Raw genomic sequence first — 22,780 nt, 5'->3', positions numbered from 1 at the left:
ACTCTAGCAAGCCTCATCTGTGTCACCATTTTTCTGATATATTGCCACTGAGGGTGAACTTGAGCCTGGAAATTGAATTCCAATTCCCCCTTTAGTGCCCAATCCTCAATCTTAACCCTCAACGTTATCCATCAAAAGCGAGCCTTAATGGCTGTGTGTGGACAGTGCAGGTTTGTCCTCAGAATGTGGGGCTCGGCATTACGTAAAAGTGACACTTCAGAAGAAGAAGATAGCCAAAAGGCCACGACATAAAAGTAAGATTTCAGTTCCTTCCTTAATCCTTAACCTCAGTCCTCAACATAAAAAATGTGCAGGGGCTGTTCCGATTCTCAGGAAGTTAAATTGAGGAGCAAGATTGAGGAAAGATTTTGATGCTGATCGAGGAAATTTGCTGGACTACACAGACTACCCAGAATGCTTTGCATATTTTCAGCCGAAAAAATAAGTGCCAAATAAAGCGGGCTACAATTTTTTTCTTTGTTAATGAAGTTATAAATATTAAGAAAAACATTGTACAATCTTAGCTCATTTTAAGGATTATTTACCTCACTGTTGCATGACATATTTGGACAGGTGTCTTTGTTTGCTTTCCTCCAGGCACCTGGAAACTCCATGTAAATCAGAGGCAACTTGGTGAATGCCAGTGTGTGGTCTCACTGTCATGGAAAGATTTGTCCCTCAATCTCTGCAGCGTAGGACTTCCTCTCGTACCTGCTGTAATCATGCAGAGCAGTTCCATTTCTAATGCCTACGGGATTTTAATTTTCTGGCCAGTGTACACTGCAGTGCCCACAATATCATGTTTTTCTCACTTGCCGTGCCTCCCACCTGCAGCAGGGCTGTGTACCATTGTGCATGGCTACCCTTCACTTGATGGAGGAGCGTCAGGCCGCAGGCTGCTTTCGGCCAAATTCCCAGCCAGCGTAGGGACAGAGGAGCAAAGGGACAGAGGACCAGTATCCAGAATCTGGGACAACTGATTTACCAAGTCTGCGCCCAAAACCTTTAGGATGGTCACTGTGATGAGGGTCACAGACCTCCAGCAACTTCTGGAGAAATGTTGGATGAGCTTTTAGTGAGGGATGGTGCCACCAGTATGTGCAACGCTGGATATTTGTGGACCTGAATCAATGAGATCACGTCTCCTTAGATCAGTGCATTATGATTGATGGTGCGTTCTCTCAAGTCACTGGTCTCATCGTAGAATAGGGGGACTGCTGGGCAACAACGGATACAGAACACGATTCTAGTGGTTAAAATGAATTTGTGCCATGATGGCACGGCACCTTTTGTATGGGGCTTGCTGCTGGTACGGTCGGGTGCATACGCTGCACATCTGTAGGGGAAATACAAGAATTATGAGGGCTGGATGAAGTGGGCCCTATCAGCCACTCTGGAATGGTCCTTCTCTCATCCTGTGTTTCTGACTGGCGCAGGTGGCTAAGCATCTCCTGGCTGTTGGGTCGAGATGCTTCTTGATGTGACATTTTAAATGTAATGTTATGTAACAAATGCTGTGTGAGATTCACCAAGTAAACAAATGCAATCATCTGAAAATATTTTTCTAGAATATTTACAGTTACTAGATCATCACAGGGGTCATCAAAGTCCAGAAACCCTTGTAAAAAAAAGTTTGCCTCACAGAAGATCTGAGCCACAGCACCAAAGATCTAAGCCACACACCTGCGCACGTCTGTTGCAGGGTATCGTGATCGGGGAGACTTTTACTACCCCAAAGCATCCGCATATATGGAGAATAATGAAGGGCTCCAAATGTGATAAAATAAAAGAATCAATGGGCTGACATTAGGTCACTGGCAGCTTATTACACTAAAAGGTCAAAACTTCAAGTTAATTTTAAAACTAGAACAAAAATAAATAAACAACTAGAGTAGACGGTCCGGTATATGATGATGGACAGTTATAGTCACTATGGAGACACAGTTGATGCAACAAAGACATGATGAACAATCAAGTAAGAGGCTATATAAGTATCAATGATCGCGACTAGCTGGAGATATTCACATGCGGAGACCTTGTAGAAGGTGGCGGCGTGTGCCAGAATCCTCATTTTAATTGACGATAAAGCCATTTTGGAGTTAAACATTCCTGCGTCAAACACTAGTCACCCGACGTGATTCCCTGGATTAGCCTGTTTTCTCTCTGAAGGTAGGGGAAGGAAAACTCACCGCTTTACTGAGGCTCAAGGCTGACTCCCCTGGACGTTCCCTGCTTTGTAAACACAAGCAGGCAGCACATGTGTTCACCAACGGGGGAGCCTGCCAAATACAAATAAAATATGAAGTCTAACGTGCTGATCGTGAGGCAGCACAGCTCCAAATGGCATTACGGTAACCTTATATAGCCTAGCTAGCTTGCTACATTTCTGTGAGCTTGTTTTAGATATGAGCTCATGCATTGGTCCCATCACATTTCATGCTTTTTTAGTGATATAAGTGGCCTAGGTATCTGTCTAGACAAGTCTTCCCGCGTATGATGATTGTTAACTCTTGATTTATTATCTTTTGTCCTCAGGAATGTAATGCATGCATGATATTTTCTCTTTAAATATTGTGGACGAAGAGCGGTCTCTTGTGGTTCTAGCAGAGAATGATCCTCCCCGTCATCCAATATGTCTTTCGAATCCGCAAATCCCTGCAACAACATAATTTTGCCGCTCAGCGAAAAAACTTCATACAAGGCCTCTGTGTTTTTCCCGGAATATAAAAATGAGCATGAAGGTGAGGAGTCCCCTATGGGGGAGGTAAAGGTGGAGACGCGATTGAAAGATTTTGAGAAGGACTTATCTGGTGTCCCAGAGATGGTGGTTTGTGCACAGGAAGAGGCCCCAGGGTTCCCTCTCTCCAAGGTGATAATGGATAAATGGTCTCCTCGGGAGACCTCTTCCCTGTGTGACAAGAAAGTCGAAGCAGTGGATGCCGTGGAGGAGGCACTTGGGGTCCACAATGGAGATCCTAAAATCCAAGCAGTGGCCGACGGTGAGACAATAAAAGACTCGGGGAGCTCTGTCGAGCTGGCGGTCAAAATGAGCCACAGCAAGCTGACAGAGACATCTGATGCGGTTCACACCTTGCCCAAGGATGAGGTGGCACTTTTGCGCATGTCCAACACTCGCCGCTTCTCCTCCTTTCTGACACCCTCACCTTCCACTTCTCCTACCTCACTTCCTAAGAAGGATGCAACCATTTCTCAGATGGATGACAGCGACACCAGTGACTCAGACGAGGAACTGCTAATGGAGCCAAAACAAAGAGACATGGAGGACAGTGGCAACTGTCGGGTGCCCATCATTCTTAGCAATAGCCAAGCCAACAATCTACGAAGTCTCCTCAAGGTTCCTCCTCTTCTCGTGAGTGATGGCCACAATGAGAAGTTCAATTGCAAGAAGTCGGTGTCATTTTATGATGATGTGACAGTGTATCTGTTTGATCGGGTGAGAGCAACGACCCCTCACAGCTAACATAAGACGACTCCCAGGTCTGTTTACACTCTAGATTCTTGTCTTGCAGGAAATCCCCACCAAGGAGCTGACGAAGCAAAGTTTGTCTTCAGTCACCAAGACTCAAAGTTCACTGGACGGAGTCAACATTAGTGACGACAGTTCAGATGAGCTCATGTCTGAGGAGAGTAAGTCCACTCATTCAAAAAGTCAGCAGTCTAGGTCATCGCATATTTTAGCCAAAACTACTGTCCTTGGTTTTAAGGTTCAGGGGTGGAATTGAATGTTAAGCCCACGAAGGAGCCTAAACCTGTGATGCATGTATCTCCTTTTGATGTCACCCCCTCCGAAACACCAGACTCAGACCTTGACTTTGTTGATGGTATGTATTTGTTCTCTCGCTGACCCAACTGACTAAACAGAAGTTCTTAACTTTATTGTTCATGTCAGGCTTGGTGTGGGGGGACATGTTTCCATTGATGCCATTGGAAGTGGCCCCCAATGACCACTGTGCCCTTGGCACTGCCACCAAAGCGAAAACAGTTTTGCAGTTCTCCCGTTTCACCATCTCACCCACAAGCGTTTCCCGGTTCTCCATCACACCTGTGTCCGATTCCGATCTGGACTCAGTAGGAGGTCAGCCTCCATGTTTTTGGCATCAAATAAATAATAGCACCTCAAATGAGAATTAATTTGACATTTATCTTTGTTCGGCAGGGAGCGGGGAAGACTGAGACATCTCACCTTCTGATTGAAGTTGGCCCACAGAGTTGTCATGTCAGGATCAAGCAAATAGTTTCACCCCTGCAAGACACTGCGCCGAATAAAACCCAGAACAAATCTCGAGAAGTGCTACCGCTTCCTCTTTTTCTCCTCTTGTTGGGACAGGCCAGGGTTCAGTTGTGACACTTAGAGGCTTGTGGTTTGTGACACCAGTACCCAGACATTCACACGTGAGAACACTAAAGTCTTGTTGCAGACTGATGTCATTTTAGGACGGTGATTGTCTGACATTGGTTCGGTCAATGCATTGCTGCATACGACCCGGTTACCACAAGCCTGAAAAAGATATGAAGGACTACATCCAATTCTGAAGATGTGTTTTGTGTCAAAATTAAATCTGTTTTAATGAGATGTTTGTTCCATTTCCTCACCTAAATCATTCAGCACAGTTCTCTGTAGTTTTTTGTCAGGTCTGTTATTCTTGTCTGCGTTGTCAATTGAAAGTCAAATACCATCAAAATTGATACCTTGTATAAACAAAGTTAAAAAGCAACAATCTCAACCTTCATGTCAGTGACCCATGTACAGTGACTACAAGATTTACTTCATACCCTGACTGCCCATACTAGTAACTTCCACCTGAGCCCTGATAAAGCCAGCGGAGCTTCAAAATGAGGAAAAGTATTGGTTTGTCATTTTCTCATGAGGGAAGAGCGGTGGCTCACAATTCCACTGACTCTGAATTTTTTGTCCGAGACTGAGAATTTGGTAAGGCAGATAATGCGCCACCTTGAGGCAGTGTATAACAAACAGTGAACCCGATACACCTCTTCCTCCTACTCTCCTCTCATCCTCTTTCTCCTCCTCTTCCTCCACCTCCATCTTCTCCACGCAGAGGTTCAGGATTCATGAGTCAGAAATGTGGAGATTCTCTCAATGAAGAGGAGCCATCACCACGGTAACGTGGGAGAATTGATGAATCACGTATGTGGATCAGAAGACGAGTAGGTGTATGTGTGTGTGCGCGTGCGCCTACACATCCAAAGCTCTAAATTTATCAAGGCTGCTGGATAAAAAGTGTCTATTGTCCCAGATGTTTCATCTTCTCTAGGTCATGTCTTTTTAAAAACAGTGGGCACATCCATGGCCATCACAGTTTCTTTTTTCAGTGTTCTTAGATGACAATAACTACATTTCATGAGGAATATTTAAAAAATAAAAATAGAGCAACTTCAGGTTGACCCATTTATTTCAAATTGACAGACAAACATCGTTTTACTATTTAAAGCCAGATACTGTAGAAATACAATCCACTTATCACATTCTGTGAATATATGTATATATATATATATATATATATATATATATATATATATATATATATATATATATATATATATATATATATATATATATATATATATATATATATATATATATATATATATAATGTGCTAATTCGTTTGTTACATATATATATATATATGTATATATATATATATATATATATATATATATATATATATATATAATGTTTAACAAATCTCTAAATACATTTGGTAAAAGCTTTAACATCATTTTGTTCTCACACTCTGACGTTATAACACAAATAATGTTTGATAAACTGAATCTGAAAACGACTCCAGGAGGCGTGTGTGTAACGTTCATGAACAATCGGTTTTTTTAATGATTCGCTTTTCAATCGTGACGAACAAATTATAAAAACTCTGATGTCGCATTATAAACATTATTGATACAGACTTCATTGAAAGGGGTGTGTCAATTTACAATACGTTCTGTAAATAATCACATATCTACAACGTTGCTTTATATGATGTAAACATAAAAAACAACAATTTCGGATTTTATTGACTAAAACTGCGGATTTATGATTGAAAATGTGCCTTTTCAGTTCTTCGCTCTTTTGGCGGGAGCTGCAGCAGCATGATTTCCTATCCTCCGAAAACGCGTCACCGCCCTCAGACCGGGGCTGCAGGTCTGCGGGGGAGCCGCTTCTATAAAGCTTGGTGGCTGACGGTGGAGCAGGTATTCTCACGCTCACAGGCTCTATAGAAGTCTCTTCTGTGAATCTCAGATCCTGCCACGAGGACCGCCACGGACCGGATAACTGTCACTGCACTCACTGAAGATCGGTCACCAATTCCCCCCCAAACCTTGAACATCGATCCTGACTGAAAGAACCATCATAGACCAAAGAAAAGCATCCGACTCAGAGGACGCATCTGGACCTTGAGATCCGCCCCTAAAGAAGTGTCACCTTCTCAAACAGCCGATTGTGCCAGAGTTCCGGAGATCCTCGGCAGTCCCGGAGGTTCCGCACAGTGAGGAACACCAACACCCCGGACCGCCTGCATTCATTCTCTGGACCCTTTTCTATTGTATGGTTGGAAGCCACGCGCCGACCAGGATGTCCCGGACCGACGAGGTGCACCGCATCACGGAGAACGTGTACAAGGTGAGCCCGCCTGTGATTGCGAGGGACAGGTGCGTGTGAACTGTGACCTCTGAGGAGATCATCGAGTCTTTTGTGCCGACATCCACTACATTTGGCAGGTTCAGCTATGACACTGATTTTAAGGGCGACTGCAGCTGGGTCAACGGGTTCAAAGTCTGGTTCGAAGACCGAGCAGAGACCCGACACTTTTCAAACCAGTGTTCCAACTTCAACGATTATGTTGTAACACACAAACAACAGATAAGGTTTAAAAAAAAAAAGTCAAGTTCTCACCAATTTTTCTGGAGTGCCTTCCCTCCCCTGCTTGAATTTGGAACCTTGGGGAATGTTGGTGTGATTCTACAGTAGTGCTGGAGTCATTTCAACAAAGAGACTTAGCGTCGACTTTGTTCTTGGCATGTTGTCCCTTGCCAGAAGGTGGTGCTGTCCAGACTCTCGGTTATGTTGGTAGATGGAGCAGCTAAATCATATACAGTGTCATTTCAGGAACAACTGAAGAGAGAGTTTAAAAAAAACCCAGTGTGATCTCAGAACAGGTGAAGCGTGAATCTCCTCCCCAACATCATTTTCAGTTTCAGGAACTACAGTATAGTTTGATAACACTGTTATGTGGTGCTGTGACATCTCTGTCTTATGTGATGATTTATTTTGTAAATCTGAGTCCAACATTTACAGATATTATTTTGTAACTCTGAGGATTGTAACTTACTTCCCAGAGAATCACTTTGTGAAGTGTAAAAGCAAATGTCAGGGAAATGTTCCAGTCACAGTGGGTGTTGGAGTCCTGTGCTGCATTCAGTTTTAATGAAGGTGACGGTGCCAACCCTGGTGTGTGTGGGTGACTGTGTGCGCGTCGGTGTCTGGTTGAGTGTGTCCTGTGACGTCAGGCTTTACCTGTACAGATGTGTACACAAGGACACATGTAAGAAAAGGTCAGTCGGTGTGCTACATTTCAAAAGTCTATAGAACCAAAGATGAAATGACCATACATTTTATTTTTATTTTTTGTTAAACTGTAGCAGTTCTGTTCCATGGAAGTTTCTGCGTCCACATTATAAGCTTGGCAGCCTTTGAGAAGTCGGATTGAATGTCCTTGCATGATCAGTGATGAATCTTGCAGAAAACCTGGTCACGTCCTTGACTGTGTATTGAGTCTCTCAAAAGCAATTCATCTAGAGTCCTGAGGGTTTTGTTCTGTGGTGAGGGGCCTGGACCTGGAGGATCATGTTAATTAAGTCACGCTGAGCCCGGAATGCTCTTGAATGATGCTCATGTGAGCTCTGCATCTTGGGTCTGTCCGGTGAAGCGAGGATGATGATGTTACATCAGAGGATTAAGACCCTCTTCACGCATTTCTAGCCACACGTGCATGTGCAAGGTTGTGGGTTGGAGTCCCTCAGTGAGCAGTGTTGAATCAGCTGGATGTAAAGACCATTTCCAGATGGTGCTGCAGGTGCAAGACGCAGCAACGCCCCCCTCAGGATCAAGATTATATCAACACAGATGTGTGTGTGTGTGTGTGTGTGTGCGCGCTGCAGTGTTATCTAACTTGATGGAGGCAGGGCAGTGAGTCAGTGAGACGATGAGACGAATCAAGCTTGTGTGAGGAGAGGCACAATCATAAACAGATGTGCAAGAATACACAACGTGCATGCAGGTGCACACACACAAACACATGCAACACACGCTATTGTCATCAGGATGGTGTTTTCAAGGGTAATTGATTGGTGTATCCGAATCTGATGCGTCACTGTGAGACCCCCACCTCCCTCCTGTTTTCTTGTGTTGTGCAGTGTGAGGTGAATAAAGATGGTGTGTCCTGGCATGATAACAAAAGGGGGGGGGGGATTCCAGCATATCCATATATGGTGAAGGAAGTCCAAGTCATAGCATCTACCTCCCCCATTTTATTATTGTCTCAGGAAGCAAAAGCTGCAGAATGGGGGTGCTGCCTCTGCTGTACTGAGGAGGGTTATCTAACCACAACACTCGCAGACGCCAGCAGTGTCACATGCAGCAGGGAGGTTTCTGTTCTCAAGTCGACTCACCTCATGAATATGAAAACCTTGTTTAATATATTCAGGTTTTGACTGTACCGTCCCCACCTACACCGCAGCCCACGACATTCCCACCAATAATGGCAGATCATAGACATGTGAATAATTCATTCATCTCCCTCCGAACGGCTCATGGAACCTTGACTGTTTGGAATCAGACTTCTGCCGTGACCTTCTACAAACAAACACTCATGACACAGACGGTTGAAGCCAAAAAAAGACAATAAATGACGAGGAAATTGTTTTAATAGTAACGCGACTATAATTCCTTAAATCCACTTGCGAGTCATTTTACCTTTCTTTTTTCTATTTTCTAATCGCCCTGTTTGCACGTATAAATCAAAGTGTGTTGGAGCACAGGACATGTTGATGACGTTGGTATTAGTGAAGGCCTTGGCAACTTGCTAATATATTAAGCAATAAGGTATCGAGCAGGCTTTTAGCTTGGACTTTGAAACAGGGTGTCCAAAGCCACGCCCCCAGCCTATAACCCCACCCCCAAGCCATTCCTAAACGCAAAAACTTGCTTTGTAAAAAAAAAAGCTGTAAACATTAGCACAAACACTATTTGTACAAAAATTGCTCGATAAACAACAAACGCATAAGTCAAAAAACGTTAGCAGAGAGGGAGTCAGAAGCTGTTGCCACAGTAACACTTTCAGATGCAGTTTCCTGGGCAGCTGTTTTACTCGACTGACCCTGACTAATCCCAAAAACAACAACAGATTTTTAGAATGATTCTTTCTATTACTACGAGTTATCGAGTCTACAGTTTTGTTCATCTGCTTTCATATATGTATGCAAGATTCGCACATAGTTGTATCATCTGTGATGGTTTTCTGAACTTTCACAACTTCAAACACTCATTCATTCAAACAGTTTTGATCCCTGTTAAGCAATTTTGCTCACATTCTGCTATCGCTGTGAGATCCTGCGCTCCCCAGGATTGTTGATCCTGGTAAGTTTGTCAGGTAAAGCAAAACAAAGGATACCATGGCAGACAAGAAGGATGATTATGAGCTAGTAGAGTATCGTTGAAGACAGACTTGTTTTTCTTGCACCAAACCTAGAATGTGTGGAAGTGAAACCATGAGTCCTTGCTGCCTGCGTGATGCTGGCAGATACAATTGGCATGTACATCCACTACCTGATAGCAGAGGACACACATTAGGATGTATGTTCATTTGCATTTTATGCTCCCAAAAAACACCAAATTGCATTATAGCAGACACTCTAGCTGTTCCATGTTATCCATAGTAAGTAGTTGACTGCTTCTATGATCCTACAATTGTCGCTACAATTGTGTCAACATTTAGCAAATAAGGGCAGTTGCTGAAGAACTCATTGTTGGTTGAACATTAAACTCACTGTAGACAACACTGCGATTAATAATTGTGCTTATGTGATGATCATGATAACAAAAACTCAAGATACACAGCTTCAAATTACAAGAGCAACCGTGTATTAGCGATAACAATAGCAAAACTGGTATGTTCAGTTTCTCCTTCAATGTCAGTTGTCACTTGTTTTTTTTTGTGTGTGTGGAAAACTAAGTTCAAACGTTGGATCTTGTTTTCAGTGTAAAATGTCCTGACTCTATTAAAAACTTCTCACGTCCTCACAAAGATAGGAGTACAAGATCGCACACACAGCGGGTGAGATCACCTTGACCAAACACATCAGTGGTGGTCAAATCCCAACTGTTTCCCTGATGACGTGTAAATCATACTAAGGGTGTTGGTGACCTTCCAAAATTCAAGATGTCACACTAACGCATGAAAGAACACACACACTGAAATCACTAAAAAACACAAACCAAACTATAACCAGAGCATCTAAGAAAAGACAAGCAGGGCACAAAATAATGCGCATAAATACCAAAAACAGCTCACACATCCACACTCCATCTACACATGTAGGCAAATTCTCAACGACATCATTGTCGATACGTCAGCAGACAAGACCGTGCAGGAACTGTGCGACCTTGTGTGAACACTCACACACAGCGTCATCCTCCTATCCCGCTGTGGTGCAAATGAATTGGCCTAACCTGAAAAGCTGGGCTGCTGCCAGGGGTCAGCCATGTTTTCCAGGATGTTATCAGGTGGGCGAAGTCATGGAGGGAGAACGCAAACAGCGACACAGCTGTCGTGACTCAGTCGTTGACTTAAACTAGTTATTATTAGCAATACTGCTAACTTAAGTGCACTAAATTTCATTTTTTAGAACTATTGTTGGCTGCAACTGCTTCTAGTCAGTCACATTTTTGTGGCATCGTCGCTTCACTCACCTGGCGTATCTATGCAAGTGTGTCTGTCAGCAGCGTATTGACAACTACACACGCAACTATCGTTCTGAGTCGGTTCAGTTTGGTTAGCTGAAATATCTTTAGACAGAAATGTGCGTCATGTTTGCTTCGAATTTGGTGGACAAGCTTTCGGGCTGTGACTGCCACACAAACTAGATCACACCTGCAAAATGACTTGTGTTTAGAGAATGTAGGGAACGTGAATTGAAATAATACAGAGTTTCCTAAAAAGCTCAGGACATGTGTGCGTACTAACTTAACTGGTCCACTCATTTCATAGGGATGCCTGGTTGCACATTTAGCTTTTCTTTAAAATGTGATAGATATAGGATGAAAGAGAGTTTGTCTGTGCAGGAGTGATTGTGTGGGTAACTCTCAGGTGACAGTGCAGAAGAATGTGAGTCATGAAGCAAAACTGGTCCAGTTGCATAACTCTTCTCAGTTTAATTAGACAGGCAGAGTGGTTGTCGGTCCTGGTCTGGGCTTATGCAATCTCATATGTGGGACACGAGGAGACCGAAGTAAAAATAGACGCGATTGTCCCCGAAACTGAACAAAGACGCTCGACACGAGCTTTCTTTCTATTGCTCTGAGAAAATCCTCAGAGCAGACAGAGCGTCCTCAGAATGGAGCTGATGCCTTCTGCTCATTGTCTCAATTCAACATCTAATGAGCGCGGTACAGGTCAGAGTGGAGCTGAGAAAACTGCACAAAGGCAAAGAACGGATGAGGTCGGTCTCAGGAAAGGTTCAGATTGTAGGCTTAAGCCAGGTGTGATGGCCATGAGGTTGATAGAAGGATGTCTGGCATGGTGCCAAAGGTGTGTCAGAACAGGGTGGAGGCTGCCCTCCAACAAGAAGTACCAGAATCCCGCCCCATTTACAAAATCCAGTCAGCTGAACACACCTAGTCCGGAGGAGGACGAGGTATTTGTAAATCTGTACCTTCCCAGTTATCAATAGAAGCACTTTGAACTGTCTGCTCCATTGTCTGAAAGATAAACTGTAGGTGAACAGCCAAACTTGAGCAGACCATTAATGCACCTGAAAAAGAGCTGAGCCAGTTTTTGTTGTTTTCATGCATCCCCATAATGATGCCAAATGAAATATGTTTTTTTTTTTTTTTATCTTCCTGCAGAGCACTAATGAATCAACTGTTCGGTGTGCCTCAGTGTATCCCACTCACCAGCTCTTCTCTTCTTTCCTCAGTCCATCATGGAGCAGTTCAATCCTTGCCTTCGTAATTTCATCGCAATGGGGAAAAGCTATGAGAAGGCGCTGACCAGTGAGTACCTGGTGTCCCGGCTCTGTCCTCTCCTTCCTGTGTCTGGCCAACTTTGTCTTCCTGCTTCTGGTTCTTGTACGACTCAGCATCTAAAACTTTAGCTGTCTGTCCCACACAAAAGTTTTTGTTCAACATTTTTGTGGTTTCTTTCGAATCTCACTGTCCCATCAAGCCTCTGTTACAAAGACGATACGTAAACTGGAGCAGAACATGAGTTGTCCCACTGGGCCCCGGGAAAAACCAGAGCAAGTACTAATTGGAGTGAAATGGGTTCCAAATACACGCAGTGAAGGTGGATGGTGGTGTAATTTTAAATAACAACGATGTCCAGACGGTGGCAGTATGAGCCACTATACAAATGTTAAACGCATTATTGAGTGCCTCAAGAGTATGCTATAAAACAATCATAAATTTATGTCCAGTTTTTAAAGCTTGAACAACAAAAGTTTGCACGTATAAATCAAAGTTAGTCAGGGTGTAGGTGTAGCTGTGATTTATAGAGCACCAAACTTTCCTGACTCAGGTACATGTTTTACACGGGAAAGTCTTCCTCTCCGTGATGCAGTCGGTCCCTTGTCAGATAGATGCTTTTCAGGTTATTGCTTTATAAACTTCTCCCCTGTGTGAAATGTCTGGGAAGGAGAGGTTATGAGAGTCAAGCGCATTATTATGTCACAGTGGGCTTGACTGTGCCTCCAGTGCAGCCTTGAACCCGTCCACCTCCTTATTAGACCGAGCCGTGGCAGAGACGTGTCCGCTGCGCATCAGATCAGAGATGTGATGGTGTTTTCAGTTAGTTAGCACAGCGTTTCACATTGTAATGATATTAATGAACACGTGTCGTGTGTGCGCATGGACACACACTCTCCCGCAGACGCAGGCTGAAGGCTTCCTCCTGACCAATCACAGCCACTTGGGAACAAAGCGTTTGCGATGGGTGGGGATTATGCACATTATTTTATGTAAATATTTGAAATGATAGAGTTTTGTGTGAACAGAAACATACCGATTTGTTCATTATTGGTCCGTAATCATTTTTAAAAAGCTGCCAAAGTCATTATAAAAGTCAAGAAATGTCCTGGAAATTTCCGACAAACTGCCGGAGATAAATGGAATTCGTTGAAACAGATGGGAAAGCTGACGAATGCGTGTGCTTCAATGCGTGTGTTGTGAGTCAGTGGTGGAGGACGACTTTTGAAGCTTTGTGTTAAAATTTGTCTACAATTTTTAAAATGGACACTGATTGCCATAGATTGTGTTTAACCTAACTAAAAATGCAGTATACAGGCTGTTTAATATTTCATTTATTTATCTATTTTCGTATTTGGCCTGCAACCTGGACAGTGTTGGAAATATTCAACACCAGTTTGACACCTGCCTAAATTGTCAGTGATGTTACCCTAACCTTTTACCCCCAATGACGAGAGTGGTTCATTTATTTCTGCTGTTACTGCCGACAACAACATGCTGCTTTTAACGGAAAAAATGCTATCCTTGACCCTTTCATCCTCATGATAAGTGGCGGAATAGCACAAAATGCATCACTAAAACTAACAAAAAAAAACTTACTTAGCCTCTGCTAACAGACAAGAATTAGCTGGTTGTAGCACCTAATTTCACAGCTGTAACACATCCGTTGTTCACCATGTTAGCTCACTGCTTGTGTACCGTTTGTGGATCAGTGTGACTTTCTTTTAAGAATTCACATTAGCCCACGACAATCAATGCACACAGAATTGCCACTGAAATGATCACAATGTGAAATTGTGAGTTTAATCTTGCACTGTTTATTCGCTTCAATGCTAACTGAGATTCAAGCATGGTTAGCTGCCAAATGAAAAGTTAGCATGCTTGGCTACTGGCTGAGAGGTTGGCGTGCTTTGCTGCTGATGGAGAAGCTAGCATGCTTGACTGCTAACTGTTGTGTTAGCACACATTTGTCATGTTGCCACATTGTGATGAGATGTTTGGCTTACGGCGCTCACCTTCTTTGGTTGGTGAGCTGGATCTGTGATGGAACCGGCAGCTGCTTCTTGGCTTCCTGTCTCCCGACTCCGAAGAGCTTCCTCTTTCCTGCCTCCATTTCCGCCTGTCACTGGGCTGGGATAGCAGTGTGGGTGGGGCGCTGCCTGGTCTCACATCTGACCCCACCTGCTTCATGTTTGCAGGTGTCACTCACGCTGCTAAGGGCTACTTCGACGCTCTGGTGCGGATGGGCGAGATGGCGAGCGAAAGTCGTGGCTCTAAGGATGTGGGTGAGTCCCAGGTGGTGCGGAGGTTGCTGGTCAGGGGCGGAGAGAGACGTTCATTTCTTAAGGAGCTGAACCACGAGTTGACACTGAGCTGACCACAAAACCGGTTTGTTATCACCTGTCACTCAAACCTCCTCTGTCTCTGACGCTGGAGATTTATTGTCAGTTTCAAGTGGAACTTGACAAAACTGTCACAAAGTGTGACATCGCAAGGTGAAACATTGAGCTGACTCACCTCCCACACATCTCTGGAGTTATTGGGTTCTTGTAACCCAAAAATACTAACAAGAAGTTCAAACTACTTCAATGCTATTACTTATTTATTGTGACTTGTTTTAGGCTTGAAATAGCTTGGTCTATGTAGTCCATTAGGAGGGCACTCATAGTGCAGTACTTCATGTGGTCATTCACATTCTAAACTTATCCTTCCCTCCCTTTGTGCACTGAAAACAAATGGTTCGAACTTGCGCTCCTCGTCGTCCTCGTCATCTGGATTTTTTTTACTAAAAAAAAACTGTGATTATTACTATGGTACCCAGTGGCTAAGCTCAGGTTTCTATGTCCATGTTTATTTGCAAATGTACAACCATTAGTGTACTGAATTTATCCAGCTATGTTTTTCATGTCAGTGACGATGAGTCCTGTTAGTTAATGATCAGGATTAGTTGCACAGTATGTACTATACAAATGTAACAAATAAAAAGTCTGAGTGGACTCTTGCTGTGAGTCTTCTCATGGTTAGATCTGCTGTCAGACACATCATGATCAGCTGAAAACTGGGGTGATGCCTCTCGCCTCTTTCATCACTTCCTGCTGCCTCCCACTCCCACTCACTCTTTCATCCTGGAGTGTCTGCGGCGCCCTCCGCAGTCGAGTGTGAGCTCTGGGAGAGCTCTCTCTCTCTGGCGTCTAAATATAGAGCCGGTAATCTTCTCGGCTCACAGTCCAAACATGGTCGTGTGGGTGGTGATGTCATCACGCTGCTCTCCCTGCCGCTGCCAAAAAAGGGTACCACAGGAAGCGACTGCTGTTATTTCAACTGATGGAGCAATAGAGGGCGCTAGAACTCACTTTTATCGCTGACCTAAATCGTAATGGAGGATGGAGGGAGAATAATGATGATGAGAAAGAATAAACATCTCATGGTTGTAATGAAAAGGAGTGAAATTAACCTAAAAATATCTACATTTAGTAGCATCTTCTTGTGTTTATTTATGTTCCATTTTCACGTCTTTCATATTTAAGTGTCATAAAGTCCTGTTTCCAGAAAGTGGCTCCTGATTCACATTGAGTTAGTTCATCAATGGATGAGTTTTGAACAGAAGCTCCTGCCTGGTTCTTGAAGCATCTTTGTTCCTGGACTAAACCTCAGAGCCACTTGAAACAATAGCAGCTGTTCTGCTTAACAAGGTCAAGGTATTCGGATCAGACTTTGGGACATAGACTAAGTTCTGAAATTAGATTTTGATTTGCATGTCAGTGTGGAAGCCATTCTGCCGGTGACGTCCTGGTGATCCGTCAGTAACTCCGTTTTCCCGCTTCTGCTGCACACCTGTCAGATAGTGTTCCACCACAACCTCGGGCTAAAACAGGAAGTGGTACATGAAGAGTTCTCCTGCTGAAAATCTTAAATAGCGAGGCCGAGTTGGAGGCGACAGGGCTATGGGCGGTGACGTTTGGTTAGAAAACATGTTGGCGTTGTCATGTTCTCGCAAAAGGTTCCCGTTTCTTTATCGTCTTTTCTTAAACACAACTTGTTTTTTTCCTTTGCTTTCCCAGAAGAAGCAGCGTGTATGTACCTCTCACTTCTTGCATGAGTCACATGATCAAGTTCGTGATTACTCATCTTCACAGTATGGTCACAGCATGGTCACATGATAAGATCATTGTCATATGATCACAAAATCTTTACCCGTGTTTCGCTGCTCTCGACTAATAATGATGCCCCAAGACGACTGGTTTTGCCTTCCAGGAAGAGAAAACTCTTAACCAGAAGGTCGTAGAAAAGAGATCAGGGTTTGTGCTCAGAACAACAAACAAGGTTTGCTGAAAATGACGGTTTGAAACATCACAGCTGGATTTTCCTGATCAGAAAAATAACAAAAATCTGAGGAAGGCTCCAACAGTCAAACCCTTGTTGTCAGTAAGTCATATTGTATCCATCACCATGACAGCACATGATTCGTATGATTTGATGTCACTGCACCTTAGCTACATTAGTACTTGGGCAGAATTTCAAAGCCTTTGTTACACATAGTATATTGTATGTGAATAATGTACACTACTGCCATTTGAGCGTTAGAAATACCGTAATACAGGCCACACAGAGAGCACTCGCACAAAACGACACTTGCAACTCTTCAAAGACAGAAGTTTTTGATGCTTCAGCATCTGACTACAGCAACTTTCACCATTTGGGTTTGTGTTCCCATGAAGTCAACCATCTTAGCGCTGATGTGAGGCTTGTGCTTCAGCTAATTTGCATTTGAGCGTTCTACTGAGCCTGAAATTATTTCTACTTCAGCTCAGCTGTAAAACTGATGCGAAACCATAAAACATGAAACGATTGTTTTTTTTAATGACATGGAAAACCTTTTCCCTCCAATAACCTGGACAGAAATTCACGATTATTTATGTCTCTGCGGATTTTGGTTTGTTTTTCTGCCTCATTTGTTTTGATTGTTTGTATTTTAATCTCAGACGATGGAAGAATCCCATCCCCTGCTCCTTTCCTTACATCCCAGCCATCTCCTCACCACCTCCTCGCCCACCCCGACGACCCGATTCCCCCTCACATCTCTCGTTCCATTCCCTTTTCTGCTTCCTTTCCTCCTCATAAATGTCCAGTCAGGCACAACTTCTCAACTTTATTCCTCCTACTCTCCTGTCTCCTCCTTGTCACTGCATGTTCCTGTTTGTTTTAGTAACAGATAGTGTGAAACGCTGACAGAAGGTGAGGATCAACTCAAGAGTCCTATTCTCCTCTCGTTTTTCTCCACTCTGCAGGGGAGGTTCTGTTCCAGATGGCTGAGGTCCATCGTCAGATTCAGATCCAGCTGGAGGAGATGGTGAGACTCAGCTGGATCTTCTATCAGTCCGTCACGAAACCCATTAACTGAGAACCTCACGGTGAAATAATGACCAACCGTGACATGTTTTTGGTACAACACAGAACCGGTGGCAGAACCAATAGACATATGGACAAAACAATCTCAATGATGAACACTGTCTGTGAGAGTCGAATCTTTCAGTGATGTCAGCGGGTGATGGACCAATGATGAAGCTGCTGGATGGCAGTGAACAGTTGCCATCATAGAGCAGAACCGGTCTTGATCAGCGCTGAGAGCGATCGAGCAGAATGTCAACAGTGATGTCTTTGTGTCCTCAGCTAAGGTCGTTCCATAATGAGCTGCTGACAGAGCTGGAGAAGAAGGTGGAGCTGGACGCACGCTATCTCAACGTGAGTTTTCACTTGCACTGACCTCTTTAGCGGTGCACACTTGCCCTCTGGTTCTTTCACTGCACTTGAGCACATGTGGCACCTCAAGTACTGACTTGTGAGACGTCTTAACATGGCAATGTTGGTGCCACGTCCATGGAGCAGCCTGCCCATGTTTGTGCTGACTGTGTTGGCACAAACTGAGTCACTATTTCTGCTTACTAATAAATGTGACACATTTATTTGAGGCGAAAACAACCGCAAATCTTAGTTGCTTCCGTCTGCGCCCCCTGCAGGCTGCTCTTAAGAAGTACCAGATGGAACACAAGAGTAAGCACGAGGGTTTGGAGAAAAGTCGCTCCGATTTGAAGAAGCTGCGGAGGAAAAGTCAGGGAGGAAAACCGCCGGTGAAGTTCGGGGACAAAGAAATGCAGGTTGGTGAAATTTTAGCTTCGCCAAGAAAATGAATATGAATATGTCTGAAATCATTCATATTTTGTTGGGGAAGCTGTGACAGCGGGAATTTTGCCCTTCGTGACACCATAAATCAATGTTCACCATTTTCATGGACCAAGATGTAATTGCTAATTGTAAATGAGTTATTTATGCAGTAGTTATGAAGTACAAATGTATCTCATTAGAGATAGATAAACAGAGAGATGTCTTTCATCTGAGTGGGTGTGTGCAGGTGTTACGCCTATATTCAAGGCCTTGGTTGATTGCAAAGTGGGTGGGACATAACAATTGTCTATCACCACTGCAGATTATTAAAGTGACAGTATCCAGCTTCAGCAAACAATGACGAGCCCTGTGACTTTGTCTTCTATAAACAGAGGTTGAACAGTTCAATGGAAAAAGACCGCGTTGTTTATGCTCTGATCCAGTGGGAGCACTGCATATGGACACTAACTGGTCTTGTCTCCTCAGTATGTGGAGGCCATCAGTAACCAGCAGGGAGAGCTAGACGACTACATCGCTGAAGGATATAAGAACGCGCTGTCTGAGGAACGAAGACGGTTCTGCTTCCTGGTGGACCGTCAGTGTGCGGCTGCCCGGAGCTCCAGCCAGTACCATGGCAAGGTGAGAATGCGACTGGCTCAAGGAGTGATTCTTTAGAATCGTTTTCAACGTGACACTCAGAGTGGTGCGATGATGAGTCCACCCTTGGATTCACTTTGAGTCGTTGATGCGCCTCAGTCCTCCAGAGTGAATCTGAGAAGACTGACAGCTTAAGGCTGGCGATGTCACTGTGTCAGCCTCTCGCTGACTCATGGTTATCCAAGACTCTATTGACTCACTGTCGTTCTCTCACTCCCACGCTGCCTCTGGACCTCAGTTCTGGAGATGTAGGTCAATAGCAACAGTTCAGTTCTGCCTCACACCGTCCCCCACACCGCCCCGTCAACCACGAGCCGTCCTCCTTAACGCGTGTGAGTGTCTCTGCTCGTGAAGGTTCCACCCACTCTCCCTCTGGTCAGAACTGGACCCGGCAGATCTCTGACACCGTGGTTTAATGACTGTCGAGTGACGACATATAATACCGGCTTTCGCTCCTCACTTGTCCCAAAATGAGTTGTTGCCAACTGTGTTTCTGGATTTCCATTTCAGAGCAAAGAACTTTTGGCCCAGAAGATCCCAGTTTGGCAGCAGGCCTGCGCGGAGCAAAACAAGCTCGCAGACCGGGCAATGTTCCTGGCCCCACAGATGACGTCGGGAGCCGCTGGCCCTCAGCTCGGTGCCAAAGCACTACCTGGTGCCTCTGAAATGACCGGTCTGAGGTCGAGTGGAGGTCTTGGTCAGCAGGTGGGTTCTAGTCTGGGAGACCTCAGAACTTTGTCCCGCTGTTCTTCTTACAACACTAATGAAACAACTGAAATTGAAACGTAATATGTTAAACGCAGAGGCTGAGGGTAGAAAACACACCTGTGGAAGATCTACTACTTTTGTTTGCTTATTTATGTCAGTTGCTCCTCTGTCGAAAAGTCTTCGCGCACGCCTCTAGATTTAATGGCTTTCGGTGGCATCAACAATATATCCATCATGATGGGGCATTCATTTCACAGCTGCATTTGAGACGACTACAGTAACTACCTTGCATTTTTTCGAATTATACGAAGAAACATCTTTGTTCTTCCTCTTTTAGTAACTTAGTTAAACGAAGTTAAAAAAAGCAGGACTGGACAGATTCCTAGATCTTTTTGACTTCATTAGATGTGGTCATAGTTTGTAACGCTGGCATCTTCTGACTTACTGTCTAGCAGCGGCTCATGGCAGTTGCAGACGGCGGTATGCCAGCGGTTAACGGAACAATTCATGGAGCGGAAGATTATCGCGAGTGGACTGATGCCAAAGTCTCATCGCAGAGCCAGAGACACGCCAGCGAAGTTTACTCCAACACACTTCCTGTCCGCAAGGTGGCACCAGCCAAGACCAAAGCCACACTGAGTAAGAATGGTTTTCTACTCAAGTTTCAGCGTTTGACTCGATGGAGAAAATGTTTCAGTTCTGCCCTTGGTTTTCACTCTCACATTAGCTGACTAGCTGCCCACCTACTAGGAAAGTGCTTTGTGCTGTCAAAAACAATCATAACAATAATTTAAAAAAAAACACTATATGGTATATATATATATATGCGTTATGGTGAAATTTCTTATGATGAAATGTCTTTTATTTACTTATTTATTTTACTTACTAATTTTGAGGAACATGAAACATTGTAAAAAACAATCCAATTAGGTGTGACATTTCAATATGACTACATAAACATAAATAAATTTTGGGGTGGGAGGGGGGGAGAAACATCTAAAAAAAACATATATTAAGTTATATTTTTTATCCAAATGGAAATGAATGATGAAAGAAGCCCGATGTGTTGTTGTTATGGTTCTGCACCTGACACTGGAATCGTGTGTCTTCCAGCTGAGACCAGGACCCTTCCCCGGTCCAGCTCCATGGCTGCTGGATTGGAGCGGAATGGCCGCACCCGTGTCCAGGCCGTCTTCTCTCATGCAGCTGGAGACAACAGCACGCTGCTTAGCTTTAATGAGGGCGACATCGTAGTGCTACTGGTGCCGGAGGCGAGGGATGGTTGGCATTACGGGGAAAGCGAGAAAACGCGGATGTAGGTTCGACTCATCATGTCTAGATCTGGTCACAGCTCCTCTTCACATACGTGTGTGGTTTCCCCAATTCAGGCGCGGCTGGTTCCCCTTCTCCTACACCCGCGTCCTCACTGATGTTCAGGATGAGTCCAGCAAGCAGCTCAGAGTGCACAAGTAAGTTTGCTGTGATCCAGTTATTGGCAGCAAGATCAAAGGTTGCTCCAAATGACAACCAGATGGGGGCAGTAGAAATCAATTAAAGCTGTAAATACCTGCCAAGTGCAAGTCCAGAAAAAAAAAAAAGTGGGTCAGCACATGATTGCTTCTACTGTGAGAGTCGCAGAGAGTCACAGACTCTGTGTGGTTCAGCCTTCAGCATGGGAGAAGCAGCAGCACCGGCAACCTTCTGGACCGGGAAGAGCTTCCTGATCCCGACTATAACCTGCGTATGACAGCGCCACACGCTGGTGGAAGACAGCAGCAGAGGCCGTACAGTGTCGCCGTGCCTGGTTTCTCCCAGGTGAGACCACTTAAAAAGATATTATCTCTCCCAGATTGTCAATCTGAGAGTTAATCTTGTGTTTTCATGTTTTCATCAGCCGGGAAGCGACGAGTACGAATCTCATTTTCCATCCAGGTAAAGACATTTGTGTGCAGTGTGTGGCTTCATGTGAGACCACACTTGGCAGCTTTTTGGTGACTTGAGAATGTTCTCCTTCACACACAGTTCCCCAGAAGGAAAACTGATTTCCACGGTGTGAAGAGACGCCAGCACTTCTGCGTCACTCACTGTTGGCACACCTGCTTCTTGATCTGTGACATCGCCGTCTGGAACGTCGTCCCTGCTGCATGTTCGTCGCCACATATTTAATCGGAATATATTCAATCTCAATGGGAATGTACAGTTGATGACATCATTATTACCCGTGAGGTCAGAGATGACCGTTGTGTTTACTCTGTACATAAATGTGATTGATATGTCGTCACAGTGACACGCTAGTGTGACCACAGCGCCTCTTGGAGGCTGGTCGAGGAACTTCCACTTGAGCCCAGCTGGATTATTCCGAGTAATCCTGGTCTCCGAATTAAGGAAACGGTCTCGTACCTGTGATGGATGAATTATAGGGTGCTTAATGTTCTGCGTGACAGTTTTGCAGACACGGGCCAAGTGGAACTGGGACTCTGCGACTCTTCTCTTTGCACTTAATTTAAATTCTCCAGGTTTTGGAGGTGAAGTGTAAATTATGTGTCTAATTCTGATGCACAAATATGTCACAATATCTTTGACAAGTCTGAGTCACCGATTAAATAAAGCTGTCAATCATTTGTATGTGACAACTTCAACTAGGCATGGACTGAAGTCCCCAGTCACCTGAGCGAAGCAGTGTGACATGTTTTTATGTATAGAAAGAGAGTTGATGTTTGCCGAGTCACGGAGATGCACAGAAACAACCGAACACTTCCTTGATGTGATGACACGAACAATAAAATGAAGAATAACAAACCTGATTCGGGAGTGAAACAAGTTTCGGCTGTGACTCTACTTCTCTTTATGATCGCTACCTTAACACGCAAAGTTCATGATCCGCCCCAGGGTATGACCCCATTTTCTACTTGCTCAAGTTCCTTTGTTCCACCTACACTGGTTTTCCTCTGACTTGTGATCATGCACTGCCACAT

The 22,780-nt window shown here is 44.2% G+C and overlaps 2 protein-coding genes across 4 annotated transcripts; both read left to right on the top strand.

The window, feature by feature from the left end:
• The first annotated feature begins 1,991 nt into the window (after nt 1–1,991).
• LOC128763151 (serine/threonine-protein kinase LMTK1-like) lies at nt 1,992–4,582 on the top strand. Its single transcript, XM_053871990.1, has 6 exons — nt 1,992–2,169; nt 2,536–3,454; nt 3,531–3,648; nt 3,726–3,842; nt 3,911–4,096; nt 4,178–4,582. Exons 2-6 carry the CDS (start codon nt 2,633–2,635, stop codon nt 4,192–4,194), a joined length of 1,260 nt encoding a protein of 419 aa, XP_053727965.1. The 5' UTR covers nt 1,992–2,169; nt 2,536–2,632; the 3' UTR covers nt 4,195–4,582.
• A 1,634-nt stretch (nt 4,583–6,216) lies between these two features.
• On the top strand, nt 6,217–22,769 carry baiap2b (BAR/IMD domain containing adaptor protein 2b). 3 transcript variants are annotated; one of them, XM_053871894.1, is made up of 14 exons: nt 6,217–6,659; nt 12,233–12,308; nt 14,477–14,563; nt 17,567–17,628; nt 17,949–18,020; nt 18,296–18,433; nt 18,927–19,079; nt 19,608–19,802; nt 20,261–20,444; nt 20,919–21,120; nt 21,194–21,274; nt 21,470–21,620; nt 21,700–21,737; nt 21,828–22,769. In XM_053871894.1, exons 1-14 carry the CDS (start codon nt 6,585–6,587, stop codon nt 21,859–21,861), a joined length of 1,548 nt encoding a protein of 515 aa, XP_053727869.1. In that variant the 5' UTR covers nt 6,217–6,584; the 3' UTR covers nt 21,862–22,769. The 3 variants fall into 3 exon arrangements, with proteins under 3 accessions (XP_053727869.1, XP_053727861.1, XP_053727878.1); XM_053871886.1 differs by having other exon boundaries at nt 20,258–20,444; XM_053871903.1 differs by lacking the exon at nt 14,477–14,563 and having other exon boundaries at nt 20,258–20,444; nt 21,828–22,768.
• Nucleotides 22,770–22,780: the final 11 nt, after the last annotated feature.

The sequence above is a fragment of the Synchiropus splendidus genome, chromosome 1 (genome assembly GCF_027744825.2).
Source record: "Synchiropus splendidus isolate RoL2022-P1 chromosome 1, RoL_Sspl_1.0, whole genome shotgun sequence".
Taxonomy (NCBI): Eukaryota; Metazoa; Chordata; class Actinopteri; order Syngnathiformes; family Callionymidae; genus Synchiropus; species Synchiropus splendidus.
This window is presented reverse-complemented; position numbering and strand designations above follow the sequence as displayed.